The 16,243-nt window shown below is 41.8% G+C and overlaps 3 protein-coding genes across 3 annotated transcripts; 1 reads left to right on the top strand and 2 right to left on the bottom strand.

Moving 5' to 3' along the window:
* Window positions 1–54: 54 nt before the first annotated feature.
* GCK72_019009 (uncharacterized protein) lies at window positions 55–507 on the bottom strand (the record flags this gene model as incomplete). Its single annotated transcript, XM_003110229.2, has 2 exons — window positions 55–302; window positions 429–507. The coding sequence occupies 2 exons, from the start codon at window positions 505–507 to the stop codon at window positions 55–57; spliced, it is 327 nt and encodes a 108-aa protein (XP_003110277.2).
* Window positions 508–1,585: 1,078 nt separating this feature from the next.
* GCK72_019008 (uncharacterized protein) lies at window positions 1,586–2,327 on the bottom strand (the record flags this gene model as incomplete). Its single annotated transcript, XM_003110635.2, has 3 exons — window positions 1,586–1,746; window positions 2,004–2,093; window positions 2,189–2,327. 3 exons carry the CDS (start codon window positions 2,325–2,327, stop codon window positions 1,586–1,588), a joined length of 390 nt encoding a protein of 129 aa, XP_003110683.1.
* Window positions 2,328–8,766: 6,439 nt separating this feature from the next.
* GCK72_019007 (uncharacterized protein) lies at window positions 8,767–9,967 on the top strand (the record flags this gene model as incomplete). Its single annotated transcript, XM_053732840.1, has 4 exons — window positions 8,767–9,028; window positions 9,079–9,506; window positions 9,560–9,874; window positions 9,923–9,967. The coding sequence occupies 4 exons, from the start codon at window positions 8,767–8,769 to the stop codon at window positions 9,965–9,967; spliced, it is 1,050 nt and encodes a 349-aa protein (XP_053581753.1).
* Window positions 9,968–16,243: the final 6,276 nt, after the last annotated feature.

Here is a 16,243-nt window from a genome sequence, read left to right as displayed (position 1 = left end):
CTTGGTTGATATGCCATTAGGGAAAAATCTTTGTAACAAACAGTTTCATACCAATTAATTTATCGATAGCTGAGCATGCTTGTCTTTAATAAACTGTTGATATGCTTCCTGATCGTATTCACTCAAATTCTCAATATATTCCGTGAACTCTTTGTGAAGTACTTGTTCTAATTCTTTAGCTCCCTCTGGATCAGTCTTTTCCATCTCGAATGGCTCTTGAAGTTTCTTGTCAAACTTTACGATTCCTGCGGCTGCATTCTCCGAAACTCCAGCAGAGACCAATTCGTCAATTGACTCTTCGCCTACAATATAAATTTCGATGATAAGAATAAATAACCAATACAAAAACAGCTTAATGGGCATATGTTTTAAAAATCATTCGTTCATCATCTCCCCCTCCTTTCATAATTCAAGGCATTCATACTTACTAGTCGGGATTCCTTTCTGGCTTGTGACCAGACAGACTGCAAAAACCAGAAATACTAGAAAATTCCAGAAAGTTGGCATTTTAGGTCAGAAAAATAGAAAAATGTACGAGTCGAGTACTGGTCTGTGGCAAGTACCAAAGGATTAATATATCCTCCCGATTTGAGTTTATTATATTTCAGAGGGTTGGATATGAATAACCATGGGACGGATTAGTGGGATATTACAAGTGACACACCACACTTTTCGTTTTATTTTATATCTTTGCAATGTAAATTTGGAGACTATAATGAGGATGAACTTCTTGCAGGTTTAATGACCAGAGATGAACCCTGAAGAATGATATAAAAGTTTAGAGTTACAGGTTAGCTTTGAAATCAGACAGGAGTTGAACTAGTCCAGGTCACATCATAGTTCATATTGCTATCGGAACAAAACTTTTTGATCTCCATAAACAAGCAGGTTCGTTCTCCTCATTTTATTGCTCGATTAGACGGAACAAAAACAATTCAAAGAAGTTTGTTATTTCCAAATCGTTTTGAAAATGAACTCTGATTGATGTCACTCGCTAAAGACGCCTCTTGTAAACGACTCAGTGAGTAATAAAGTCTGGTAATCATGAATGTCAAGTGGTTTTAGTTCCTGATTGGCTTCACTTACGAGAAAAGTGAGATGAAGCTTGTGGTTCGGAAATTGATCTACGATTGAACAAATTTGAGCAGAATATGCTTTTGAGTGACCCATAAGACGTAGACTATGCATAATGTGAGCTGTTGAACTGAAGCTTCTGCTAATGTAGAATAAAAATTGGAATATTATCAAGGCACATGCTCTTCTAGTTCAGTACTTCATCGAACATGTATGTTTTTCCAGTTGTCCTTGCCTTGTTGTTCAAAACATACAAAGTACATTAAATTAAGTTTTCATTTTGATGAAACTGAATCAATCCATAAATGCAAGCAAAAAACACTAGAAAAGAATAAATGGTCTATAAACCCGTAGGACTACACAAAATTACCCGGTCTGATTTGGGCTTTTAAGGGAAGAATCATTGGGAGTGACTATGTCAGGTACGGTCAAATATATACAGATAAATGAGAAAAATGTAATATGAAGTGGTTACTGTAGTTTGTTGTGGTTGTTGTAAAATACAGATCTTCTAGCAAATATCATCTCGATGATAGATGATAGGGTCAAGTGGTGGTGGTCCCTTCTCGAGTCCTGGGTACGGTGGTGGTGGCTCGGTTGGTGGGGCGATGAAATTTGGTGGATAGCACTCATCGAGATAGTGCATGTTGTAGTATCGGGAAAGGTCGGGTTCTGGAAAAATAAGAGAATTGGATTTGAATTTTATCAGTTTTTGTTTATTGTCTTTTTCTTGATTTGTGTATTTCCTTGTCCTTGACAAATCCCTAAATCACATTTTGAAATTTTTGTTTTTATCGTTTTCGTGTTCATTTCTTAATTTCCGAAAACCCTCGTCAACCCTTGTCTAGTCAGAATGTCCTCTTTGATCACCCAGAGACATATTTACTCATCGAGATTTGAATGTCAATGATTCGAATGACACTACTCACCTGTGATTGCAAATATGTTGTCTGTCCGACATGTGACCGCTTCAACGTATGGAGGAGCTTCTTCGTCTACTGGAGCAGTTGGAATTGGTCCTGGAAACAAAATATGATTAAAATAGTGGTAAAAAATCTGGAGGTGATTTGAAATGAGAACTTCAAAAATCTCTCAAAGATATTAGGATGCTTACCTCTCTGTTGTGGCGGATATGGGTATCCAACATTTAATGAACTCCGATGTCTTCTTTTCAAAATATAAAATATATAGACGAGGAGACTAAAGCTGATGATTGGCACGGCAATGTAGAGCAAGGCATGTTCTAAGAGCATCTGAAAATAAGAAAGAATTAAAATGAGTGAAATTAAACAGAAGATGTTTTAACAGTGTTAGTTTGAGCAAGATTTGAGAAGAACGTATAGAAGACAACAAGTTATTTTAGACATGCTCTAGATAGATAACTAACCGTTTCTCCCCCTTTTCTCATTATCAAAGCCAGACCAAACGTATAGGATATAGAAAAATGAAAAACAGGAAGGTATGACACCCGAACAATCTAGAAGAGTGAGAGGAAGCCTTTCACCGACAATTGTACGTTTGATGATACTAACTTGGAAACCTTATGATTGATTAGCCTCCGTTGTGACTGACATCATACACTAGGGGACACTTTTATGGAGGACGAGCCGCAAAAATGAGTAAGAAAAACATCTTTAAGAAGAAAGTGAAGAGAGAAAAAAGGGAGGACCAAATTGAATCGAAAAAATGGATGGGCACTCTAGTCTTTTCTTTGAAAAAGGATAAGAAGGTCCTAGAAATAAGGATTTCAGAAATAGGAAGACGGAGCAATTCGGAAAATGACCAGTAACTATTAGCCTCTTTTAAATCCTTATATTCTAATCCTAACTACAAAAAGATTTGTTATTTGTGGTCTCCACCCTTATTCTGATTCATTTTCCGTTGAACAAGTAGAAGGGAGACTAGCCTTCTGGAGAGAGGACGAAGGTGTTCGAAAGTGCAAGTCTAGTTAGTTCCCCTCTATTGTCCTCTTTTAGAAACCGAGGTCATTTCGGAGGGTTCCGAATGGAAATGATGAATAGCCAGCTAGTGGATTCAGAAGAACAAGATGAGACATGGAAGGAGGAGGATAGTGAATTGACGTGTGTCCGGAGAGTAGGAGGAAAAAAGGGACGGTAATCAAATTTGTATGTGTGAGAGTGAACTCAGGACGTTTTTTGGCCGCGGGGCGGAAGGAGATGACGAAGTCATTTGAGAGGTGGTCAAAGAACTTCTGAAGGAGAAAGAGAGGAAGTGGGGATGACTTGAACAGATTTAGAGAAGTAGGATCAAAAAGTCGAGTAGAATGTAGAATGAAAGAGATGGATTATGAGGACGAAAATTCAAATGACATAGTATAATTTCAGAACAACTATTGCAAGACAAAAAACATAATGTTTAGAAGATGTGTCTGCTTCCTCTTTTTTCAAGAGCAAATTCTAATGAACAGCAAGAGAAAAAGAACTGAACCAGGAACTCTTGCTGTCTAATGGCAGCATAATGGCTACTGAAAAAACGGAAAAATGTCGTAATTCGTCACAGCTCAATCAGGCAGGTGTTCTTATCTAAGTGAGTTCTGATTCCAGAATTCATGAATTTTCGAATCTTATATATCATCTGAATTGGAAGTTATGACGCATTCTTGAGAGACCCCAATCAACGTATATCAAATGCGGGTTTTCACATATTTTGTATTTTTGACGAAAGGAGTTTGAATGTTGGCAATCAGAAAACTTGTCGAATAGATAATAATACTAATGGAAGATACACAAACAAGACGAAATATGAACAGAAGAAAAAAGAAAAGAAAAAGACGAAATGTTTTTTCTCATTTCCCGTTGGTTCCCTTGGGGTGCTCGGGTACTTTTTGCCTCTACCAGTGTTCCTGATTAGATGTTTTCCTTTCCCTAGACTTCCCTTTTCTTCACTCCCACAAGAATTCGTCTGAATTCTAGACATAGTAATCAGTACCAACGAAAACTACAATTGAGAGTCAGATGAGTGGGTATAGATGGATGACAAATTGAGTTTTGAATATGTGTCACACCACAATAAATCTGAATCAAAAACTCGGTCTTTTGGGTTATAGTAGTTTACGAGGTTATTCTAAATGGATCTAGTATCAGATCAGAAGTTTTTGATATCAGAAAAGGTGCGGACTACGAATTAAAGAAATCTGATTAAGGGAGCGGCTAGAAATTGTATAATGACCTAGAAACGATAGAATCTATCAATTTCGTTTCGCCATATTCTTCAAGATAATCGCCTATGAAATGATGTGAAAACTTCGAAAACGGAACTACACACCATTTTTCGGAAGCAGCTGCTGACATGACCGGCTTAGATTTTTTTAAACATCCACTTCATTTCAGAAACGTCAGTTTTAAGTTAAACTTAGTGGGTCTAGCAGGTGTAATTGGGAAGTTTCTATTTTTCATAAATTATGTTTATAGGTTGAAGAGTCAAGTACGAAATAGAAGTACCGCCTCGCATAAAAGATTCAAAGAAAATTAGAATTCAAAGAAGTTTTCATATTAAAGAGACAACGGTGTAACAGACTGGAAGAAAAGGAGCATTGTGCATCGACTCAAAATACCCTAAAATTTGGAGAAGATTTGGATCAAAAATGACATCAAGCTCAAACTCTCAAAATCTTTGTGAAGACAGAAAGCTCAACCAAGTCCACTTCAGACACCCTATATATATATATTACCTAATCTCCCAAAAAACCCAAATCCAGACACGAAAAGATTCTCACAGAAAATGAAATATGAGATTATTCTAAGAAGGTACGTGCGAAACTTTAGTGAGTTATTTCAATTCTTCTGAAAATTTCTTAATCGATTCTTTTTTCACTGGAAGAGTCGTGAGAACTATAACAAAAAGAAGAGAACTTCGAGTCCAGAAAAAGTGCAGATAGACCTCATAAATGACCTGAAAAGAGCAAGAACGGAAGCAGACAATGCCTTGGGCACCGACTCAAAGCACACCTTTAACTGACTCATGTTATTATTCCTACCTGCGTTTTTCAGATTTGCTCAAAAAATATAATCAGATACTAACTAGTTGTATATTGCAATAGCATGACAACGTTCTGAATGTCATTATTATTATCATCTGCATACGATAGACGGACAAAAACACCTGTTTTGAGTGGCTTGTTGTCAACTTTACCAGAGAATGTTCTCAGTTGCCAACTTGAAGGTCATCTGAAGGCCCCCTAAGGTTTTGCCCACAAAACTAGGACCTTCAGAACCTTCGTTACTCTCTGTTCTACTCACCTTGTTATTATTCTCCTTTATTTCCTGTTATCAGGCTTATTTTATATTGATTAACAATTAATTATAATTCAAATACCCTCGCAAAGTAAATATGCAAACGCGCTCCCCTGCACTTCTCTAATCCTCCACTCTCTCACTGAGATTCCCACACCCACTCATTCAGTTGCGAATAGTTTCGTATATGCGAACGGGTGCAAGGAGGAGCGCGCGTATTTGTTGTGAGTGCATTGAATGGATTTCCATCTTTTCCGAAGGTTTTTTGGGTGCATTGTCACTCTTTTTACCCTTCGCCATCAATGACAACACCCGCACGCACTCCTCGCAGTCACCTGCTCGTCATACCGTCAACTTTATCATTTTCACCTTATTTTACCTTTTTCTGGTGCTTTATCAAGGGATTCCGCGATAGAGAGCGTAATAAATGGGTCATTGTATACATGTGTACTGTTATTTCCGGTTGCATTGCTTATCTTACACAAAAATAGCCATTATTCATATTAGATTGCGTGAAAATAACGGATTAGGCAATAGTCTCCGACCGCTCTTATTTGCCTTCTCCACATGGTGCATAACGACCGTTCAATTTTTTAATTGATGGCCAGCGGCGAATCGTTAATTTATCGATTTCGGCATTTCCGTTGTATAGTGGCTCTGATGTCTCTACATAAATCGCAAATTTATCGATTTCGACATTATTTCCCACTCGAAAACGGCTCTTATGTCTCTACACGAATCGTTAATTTATCGAGGACTTCTTTCCCGCTGTATATGAACCGAGTCGGCTCGCACAATTCTGATTTTCTGAATATTTGGCTAAAAACGTGTAAAAAGTGAGCAATTGTAGCTAAAAAATAGCAACATGTTACCCTTTACCCTCTTTGTTTCGTTTTTCTTTGATTTTCCGCGCTTTCGTCGTCTTTCCGTTCTCTCCTTTTCAGATTTTTCCTTTGTCACCAGTCGACGGCTCAGGGCATTGTCCGCTAGTCCATTCCTGGTCAAAGGAGAATTTTTGGCAGTCAACGTCACCAGTCGACGGCTCCCGGCATTGTCCGCGAGTCCATTCCTGGTCAAAAGAGGATTTCGGCAGTCAACGACGCGAATCGAGCTGAAAAGTCCTACACCACAGTGTGTAGGCAGAAGAAAGAAGGCCAAATGGATCGAAGAAGTCGTGGTTGGCCAACATTCCGCTCGAAAATCGTTGAAGAAAGAAGCACAATTCAGTCTACGAGGTCTGCGTTATTCTACGAGGTCTACGTCGAATTTTCTACGATGTCTGCGTTATTCTACGATGTCACGGTCACTCTACGAAGTCTGCATTATTCTACGAAGTCTACGTTGGCCAACATCCGCTCGAAAATCGCCGTCGAAGCTGACATCTTCTGAAAAACGTCGGAACTAGCCTCAGACCCGCACTAGAGACCCTTTTTCGATTGTCGTTCTCACTAGAATGCCGAAAAACTCTGTGTCAAGTCATGGCGAAATTCTGCTCGATTTTTTCTATTCACCCAAGTCGAAATTCTATGAATTTCGCACAAATTTGCGTCATTATGAGCAATTTTGCTTTTAACATGAGCAACAATGCCGTAAATCGACACAAGTTTGAATTTCCCGCCAAAAAGTCGTACTGTCTAATGTTCACCGACATTGCGTACGACTGCGGACTTAACGAGCGCGAACGAAAAATTTTTTCTTCTCCTAAAATTTTTATCGTCTCTCATGCCGTTTCTCCGTAATTTCCGTTGATTTTATCCGTTTTTTCCGTGATTAAAATTAATTAAAGGGATTATTTCAGACTTCTCGATGGCAACCGACGACAAAACACCACCATCCGCCCCACAGGCCAGCGAAAACTTGGAGGGACAGTCCATGACAACCTCCGCAACAGTTCCAGCGCCAACATCCGCGGATTCAAGCTCTAATAAGAGTGAGGTTGGTAGTTTCTAGTCATGAATAGAAAAAATCACCAAAAAATCTGAAAATATCTGAGAATTTTCGACCAAAAACGCAAAAAATCGATAATTTTCGACTGAAAATCATCGAAAAGTGGCTAAAAGCTGCAAATTTTGTGTCAAAACCAGATAAATTTCACTCTTTTGTGGATAAAAAGGCCAATGGCCACTCCTTCGGCAAAATTTTAGTTGGATTCGCTAAAATTTCGTAATATTTCGGCAAAAAAACGCTAAAAATCAGTGATTTTGAGCATGTTTAAGCCAAAAATCAGTGAACGCCGACTAATTCGTAGTCACACTGCTGAAATTCGGTAAAAGCATCGAAGCTAATACCATTTCTACCCAGTTTTCTATAGAATTTAAGGACTTCCAAGCGATTTTAAGGCAAAAACCTCAAATAATGATGCAATTTTTGAATTTCGGTGGAAGCGACGAGGCCGCATAGCGGTTCCATAGCTACTTTTGAAAATATTTCGAACACCCACCAATGAAAATCGATTATTGCTCATTGTTAACAATTTCGGTCACTATTTCATTATGAATTTAATAGAAATATACTGAAAAACACTGATTTACAGCGGAAAATTTGCTAATTTAAGGCTAAAAACTCGATCCACTCTCATTACCTATAATAACCTCTAATCATACTGTTTTCATTACAGAACAGCGACAACAACCGCGACATCGAAGCGGCAGATGACGTTGACGACGATTCCGAGGATTCGGCCACTGAGATCAACATCCGCATGCCCATAGCAGCACCGGGTGCTCCGCGCCAACCTCGTTCACAACCGTCTATGTTGCTCAGAGGTATAGTGTACATGAGAGAAGAGCTCTTAAATAACTAAAATAGTTACAGAGTCTCACGGACGAGTCCAATCAAGGACGATGAGACAATGGATCGACTCAGTGATGGAGGGAAGAGGATGCCACCCGGAAAGAGAGCTCGGAGGAAAAACTGCAACCGCAGTTACAGTCGAAGCCTTCACCGAACATCTAATCCGCCCACCTCCAATCCATATCGACGCTGCCACGGACAACCAGTCCGCACGGCGGCAGTCGAGGTCAACATCCCGCGTCCAACGCCAACAGCCGCATCCGAACCTGTCTTGGACAGAATAGGAGGTAAAATTAAAGCATATATGTCGAAAATATAACGAATCTCTCCTTTCCAGAGTTTGTGCTCCGCTCAATCGACTCCTAAACCGTTCACTGAAACGGAAGACAAGGGGAATGGGACGGAACACAACAAGGACAACATCCGCACAACACTCGGAAAAGGAAGAGAGCGACAACCGCTGAAAAGCCTAGGAGCTGCTAACATCCCTAATTGTTAAATCACTGTTTTTATCTTCTGATTAATCCTTATCGTAAAATAAATGAACATATCTTCATTTCTCTACAGATATTGATTTTCTCGTACATCACGACTTGTTGTTATTTTTCAGTGTGGGCTCTATGTCTCACTGTAATATGTATTACAGATGAATGACATCGGACCGCACGAAGTGAAATTCAACAAAGAAGACACTAAGGCTTCCGAAGCTGCTATCTGCGCGACGCCAACATCCGCACGCTTAACGCGTCCCTCTCGCTGGTCCACTCATTCAGGACACATGAAAGGGGGCGACGAGAACGTGCCACAGGCTACATCCGCAGACGTCGAAGCATCGGAAGAAGCGAAGGTCATCTATCCAACCTTCAAAGCAGTGAAAACAACAACCGCCTCGCATTATGCGAGTCAGGGTAAAACAAATAGCAGTAAAAGCCTAAACCTTTAACGTCCCGTCTTTCAGAAGACAAGGATCTGCGTGTAATCATCGAGACTGTAAAAAACAAACTGTGCAAGTTCAAGTTTGTAGATGAAGTGACTCTGGAATGGATCCGATTCACTGATCAAGTAGCGGAGAAGCTGAGCTGCATCGAGAAAACCAACAGAGAACTCGTGTTAGCATACAACAGCCAAACGGACCTGCTTAAGAAGCTCCGTTACTTACTCACTGCTATCATCCAAGCCGAGCGCCAGCAATCCTGGCTAAGAGACATGGACAGAGTAGTTGGCTACGTACAAGAGATTCGCAAATTACTGAGATCTCTCACAACGACCAACAACCGCATCGAAGCTCTCTTATCGGCGTCTGCACCCACAGTCCCTCACGCCAATCCATACAAACTGGACAACGCAAAAAATGCGATTCCAGGGACGACATCCGCAAAAGTCAACGTGAGTTATCTTTTGATTCATTTGAAAGAGAGCTAATGCTGTTAATTTTTCAGCGAAGCTGCACATTGTGTGTTGAGCCGAATCACAACACTGACCAATGCCATAGTTTCCCAACATCGATCGACAGAATCCAAATAGCTCTCCGTCACAACATCTGCTTGCAGTGTTTGGAGAAGTTCCCGGAAAACGATCGCGGAATTCATCAGGATTGCAAGAAGGTCGACACATTGTGCCGCAATTGCATCCACATAGTTGATGATCCAAAGGCTGCGAAACACAACATCGTGTTCTGTACTTGGAAACTGCAAAAGGGCAGTAGATTGGGACAACACCCGCCACCTCACAAATCAAAATCTGCACTGCTCAAGGTAAAACAGAATTACAACCTGATAGTGAACAATTATTGATTTTTTCAGTCGCATCCAACTGCAGGAGCTGGTCCTTCGAGATCTGGACATTGATTCAGTCACAGAAGTCGTCACCATCCGCACTATGGGCTCAGATTCCGCTGAATTGTTAAATTCTTGTTTCTCTATTTTTTGGTTACCACTGTTCTCCTTGTAGAAGTGTTATGATTGCTCCACTATATGGACATAATTGTTGTGTTTCTTTCAGAGCGAATGCTCAATTGAATAAAGATCTTAAACTGTTATCTCGTACAACTTCCAGCGTTTCCTTGAGATTCCAGAGAATAATACACTGCCGGATACATCTGTTTAAGGTGGAATCACGGAACGCTCTGAGAGGATGAGATGATGGCTTACGCAACAAGAGGTGCTCTTTCGAACACAACTTTCAGCAACAAATTTTAGCTACAACAACACCATATAGGTACACACTGATTACTCAAAGAGTAGCAGAATCACGGGGATGACAAACCCAAATAAATTTTCACTAATCCGCAAAACATATTTGCATATTAAAAGAGATGACACATCATCCACAATACAGACGTTTGTCTTTTTGGCCAACGTCAACCTTCAGAAGACCTATACATTGAGTATAGGCACCAACAAGACTGCTCATGAAGCAGACATCATCAAAGTCCACAACGAGTACACGTTCTACCATCAAAACATCACATGCTCTGTGGCAAACTCCATCCGCTTCTGCACGACAAAACATTTGTTTTATAACATCAGTCAGTAGCAACAGACGGACGGTTCATATGAAGTGAAATTCATTTTAGAGCCGGAAGTCAAACATCTCGAGTAAGGTGCAATTTGCATTGAACTCACCAACTTTAATAGAGGTATCCCCCACGTGACCATAAGCTTCGGCTAGGTTCAGGGAGACTTCGCCCAATTGGGATTGTTATTCCGAAAGTTAGGTTATAGCCTCGGCTATAATTGAAATATAGAGATGTTACTAGAATACATAAACTATAGCGCTGACGGTAGTCAACGCTGAGTAGTATCCAGGACATTGTAGTATCCGAAGGAGTCACCAACTCCTGAGGACCCAACAGAATACTCATTAAGCCAATGCACGTGACTTTGTTGACTGAATAAGGTCTATAAGTGGCAGTTACAGATTGTAGCAGAAAGAAGGTTGTCTGTATCGGAGTAATTAACCGATACGCAGAGGACTATATGAGTAATGACGTTGGTAGCGAGATTTCGAACATCAAATCCTTGGTTGGTACCCGAGGAATTTTGAACAACAAAGTAACAAAGAAATATCGCACTACAAAGAGATATAACGCAGACAAGACACCGTCTGGTCGGCTGTTTTTATCATGTTCTTGCAGCAAATCTGTATTGATTGATATCGATGAAGTTAGTTATAAGAATACGCAGCAAAAAGTTACAATATCGCACGTGAAACATAGATAGGGGGACCGTAACACTAACACGGAAAACCACTGATCTAGTTCGCGTAACATACAAAAGATCTAATAAAGACATAACTTTGCGCCTCAGCGCTGACTGCTAAACTTATTCCTAATAGAATCAATATGCCTAACTGGTCCGAGTATGTAACATATTACCTGAAACACTGGTTTTACTCTGATCAGCTACTGCATGAGGAGCATATATTGCGGACCTGTGGTCGCGCTGAATCCGGTGATTGCAGGAGCTGCTCTTCAGTTTCAGTCTCCGAAAGGGAACTGAGGAAGCCACTATAAGTAGGCACCCTAGCATTTGCGAACCCACGGTTCCAATGCTCGACGCTTCGACAGTCAGTCGGAGCCGGAATGGGCGGGTCCTATGAAGCTATGTTGCCCAGATGATTCCGACGTTTTACTGGAATTTGACGGGTGCGCGGTGACTTTCCACCAAGAGTTGCGCAGCTCTTGGTTACTGAAGAGTCTCAATCCCACCCCATTCATTCAGTATGTTGCACTGCTTGTGCAATATACAAACATCCAACAGTTTCACCGCTGTCTGGAAATACTTCATAACATCAACACATACAAACATCATTCAACAGAAATGTGTTCATATGAGGAGCTGGTTATCACAAGATCCTAGCTATTCATCATCTCACGGCTCCAGATTCCACCGCAGATGGTTGCGTAAGCAACTTCAAGATATACAACGACCCGTTTGCAGTTAACTGGATTAACATCGTCATCGACAATCGCGACTCATCAGGATGTCTAGCCGTATTAGCCGCTCTTCAAATTCGCTGCCAAGAAGCCGCAAAGAGCTCTCCGCTCTTTCGGCATTCGAAGTGCCACATACACGAGCCAACAACCGCTCAAGATCTCGATCTCAACAGACGGCGTTTATGCAGTCGTTTGTAGGTCCTTCAAAGAATGGTTACCACGAGGGACATCAACGAAGCCAAGGAGCTCATTGAAGCTTCAGCGGCGACGTGGTTCTTCGCTGTTCCCGAAAACAAAAATCTCAAAAGTATTGACGCCGAAATGCTTGAACTCACTGATAAACTAGCCTTCGAGAGATAAAGCAATAAACCTGAGATGCAAGCATCGAAGGATAAAGACGCATTCCTCAAGGAAGTCACAGACGCTCTCCATGACAGTGGTGCCAACGAAGTCTTACTTGACCTCAACAACGGCGTCAACAGTTTAAAGTATGTCCTGGCATCTTGTGGTCGTCGCCCAACTGAATTCGATCCTTATGGAACGGGTGCCCAGGAAGATGACAGATTGGTAGAAGCTAACGAGGTCGGTAGCGGCATGGACAACGTCCGCCAGAACAACATGCAGTCCACAACTGTAGAATAACCATCCGCTATCCGCACTGAGTCTCAATCTAGCTCCGGACCAATCACATCATCCGCAGCACGAAACATCTTTCAAATGGACTACGACTACGAAGCGTTTGACCAGCTGGCCAACGGTCACAAGCTCATGAACTTGAGACTCCAAGAAAGAGAACCGTATCCTAAGGATCAATGCAGACAAACATCGTCGAGCCCACGAGGAGGACGTCAGAAGGAGAACTGCTCAAGAGACTGAAAACATTGATCGTGTCTACTCTCTGCAGAATGAGCTTGCACAACAGCCGCAAAATATTATGACATTGGCTCAACCACATGTTGAACATTCACCAATGCCGAATCAGGCGCTTGCTCTCCACGCAGCTAGACCACAACATATCACTGCTCAACCATCGCCAATAGCAGCGTCGACTCCGAATAATAATGTAGCCACGGCTCCAGCCACTATGGCAACAAGAGCCCAAGCCACGATGCAAATGGTTTCGACGTCTGCGGGCACACGAGCCTCAGTCATTACTAATGTTGAAAAACACATTGAAACACCAATCTTGAGCGCACCAGTACCCTTCAGAAGCCCTCTAGTTGTGCCACAACATAACGAGACACCAATCGCAAATAATACTCCAAACATGCAAGATATCATGCAAGCGATACATTCGGTTGCTGAGAATCAAAAGCAGATAGTGCATCATAATATCAGCATGGTTCATGAACTGGAGCAGCGAATGGTTGCCTTCGTTTTATCGAACAATAACTTCAACGCGGAGGCGAAGTATGCCATTCTTCTGAATCATATTACTGGTCCAGCAAAGAACTGCATCTCGCTTGCTAAAGACTCACACATCGCTATCATGACAACATTCTGCTCATTGAAGAAGGTCTATGGAAAGGTGAACAATAGGCACAGCCTCATTTCGAAGCTGCAGAAAATGCCGTTCCATCAAAACAGACCCAGAAGCAATGCGTTTGGACGTCGTGAAGATAGCCGGAATTCTTCAACAGCTAAAAGCTAAAACTAAAACAGCTAAAAGACAAAGGCGTTCCAGCAACCGATCACATGATCACATCCTCGATCTCATCAGCAGTGAAATCGAAGTCATGACTATCGAGCATACATTCACTAGCCAGATGAATCAGCCTCCAATGAATGAACTGCCAGAGTCATACGCTGCTGTACACTATACGAATTCCAATCAGAGTCGGACAGCATCCGCAGGTCAACAAAGCTACAAGAGCGCAAACGACGGGAGAAGGGATCCAGTTACGTTGTATCACAACATCCGCATGAATACACAGATCCTGCCACCAACGCCACACTGGAAGGCTATTATGCCCCAGGAACTAAAGGCGTTAATCTGAAATTGACTCATCGGACGTTTCCACACACCGTGGTGAGAGTACAGCAATTCCCTTCAAAATCCCAACTACCGAGTGCCTTGTTGCTTACTATCACGTATCGTAAAATCTCGTTTCTGTCGACTGGTCAGAGGGCAAAGATCCCAATGAATTGGACACGTTGCTGTTTACCAAATATTTGGCAAGATATCCACCGCATTAGGTGACTACAGCGATTGCTGATAGTGACAACAGCCACCTAACGTTCCCATGTCTAGAGGCCTCAGATGGACAACATCTGCTGGCTCTGGCGGGTTCGGGCGCATCGTTATCCCTCATTCTTGAGGCCACAATCAAAGCGCGGTCAATCCTAGTCTTGAAACAAACACAACTTACAGTTTAAGGACTCTGTTCCATCAGTGGCCAGAACGAAGATTTATACCTTACAAGTATCCCTATATGGTACCGAAAATCTACCTTCTTCTATGATCGTAGGTACCCCAATACTCCCAAATACGAAGTTCGCTGCTCCAAAGTGTTCTTCAGAAGATTCACAGTATAGAAAAGCCATAGAATTGATACTCAACGAGTCAGAACCAGTGCAAAATACAACGGTTGAAAGATTGACATGATTCTGGGAAACCACCTGTTATCCTGGATCTCAGCTCAACGACAATACCGAGAACACATTCTTCCATCCGGAAGAGCTCTGGAGCAAACTCAGCTCGGAATTTTGTTCCATTCTGTACCGAGGCTAGACCTATGGTCACCCGGACAACAACGCCGCAATCTGACGAGTATCAATCAACATTCAACATGGCCAACACAATTCCGAACTGCTGTGAACCTGAAGACGCCATGACCAAGCTAACGTATCTTATTGCCCAAATGAACAGAGTTGGGAATCTGGGAATCGAGCACATAATTGTATCCGATGATCTCAAAAGGACCACTCTCGACCTACTTGTTGAATTCAACAAAACCGTCAAGTTCAACAAAGACGGACAACTGGAAGTAGTACTTCCCTACAATGGCAACCAAGTACGTATAGCTGACAATCATGCAGTAGCGTTCAAAAGATTAGTAAGTCTTCTTGTGACTTTGAAGAGAGGAAAAGATCTTCTCGAAAAGTACGCGAAGATTATTATTGATCAAGAAATCGCTGGCTATATTGAGAAGGTTACACCGGAGATGCTGAAAGTCAAAGGTCCAAAGTACAACATCCCGCATCGTTGCGTAGTAAAAGAAAATTCAATGACAACCAAGCTACGCATTGTCTTGGACGCCTCCAGCCACGCTGCCGGCGAACTCTCATTGAATGAATGCTTATACGCCGGGACTAACATAATCACTCCTACATTCGGAATTCTAGTCAGAGTAAGGTTCCCACCAATCATCGTGGTAGCTGACATCGGAACTGCGTTCCATCAAGTCCGACTTCAACCCGAATTCCGTAATGTGACAATGTTTCTTTGGCTGAAAGACGTAACAGCACCCGCAACAGCCGACAATATCCAAGTATATTGATTCACACGTATTCCATTCGGAGTTGCTAGCAGCCACTTCCAACTTGCAGCATATATCACCTATAACCTGGACAACAATCCGCATGATCTCAATAAAGAGATCAAGGACAACATTAACGTTGGCAACTGCCTATTCTGAGTGAATGACGAATCAGCAATCTCCGCAATAATCAAAGACTCAAAAGAAATTTTCCAAAAAATGGGAAGGAACTTGAGAGAATATATTGTAAATCATCCGGAGACCGTGCAGTCACTATCACCAGCAGATAGAGCTCAACAGTCCACTATCAAGCTGCTTGGATATACGTGGAATTCGATTGAGGATAGACTATCCGTAAAAATAGCCCAGCTGAATATTAATCATCCAACTAAAAGAGATGTTGCGTCCAAAATGGCGGTGACGTTCGACCCGTTAGGTCTAGTGACACCAAGCCTAGTACCTTTAAACGGTTACTGCAACGTTTCTCTAATAATGGCATGAATTGGAAGGAGTCAACTCCAAAAGAGCTACTCCATGAGTGTAGAGCTCTATGTAACCACTACGTAGACAGAGCGATTAGCGTACCTAGACAGCTTACGACAGAATAGGGACATTCTAAAAACACCTGCCTACGTTTAGTGACGCCTCGCATGACAACTACGCTTCAGTCTGTTACGCCTACAGCATCGTGGATGGAGACCACCAAT

Source organism: Caenorhabditis remanei, chromosome V (assembly GCF_010183535.1).
Source record: "Caenorhabditis remanei strain PX506 chromosome V, whole genome shotgun sequence".
In the NCBI taxonomy this organism is placed as follows: Eukaryota; Metazoa; Nematoda; class Chromadorea; order Rhabditida; family Rhabditidae; genus Caenorhabditis; species Caenorhabditis remanei.
Note: the sequence above shows the minus strand (reverse complement) of the source record. Positions and strands in the feature narration are given on the sequence as shown.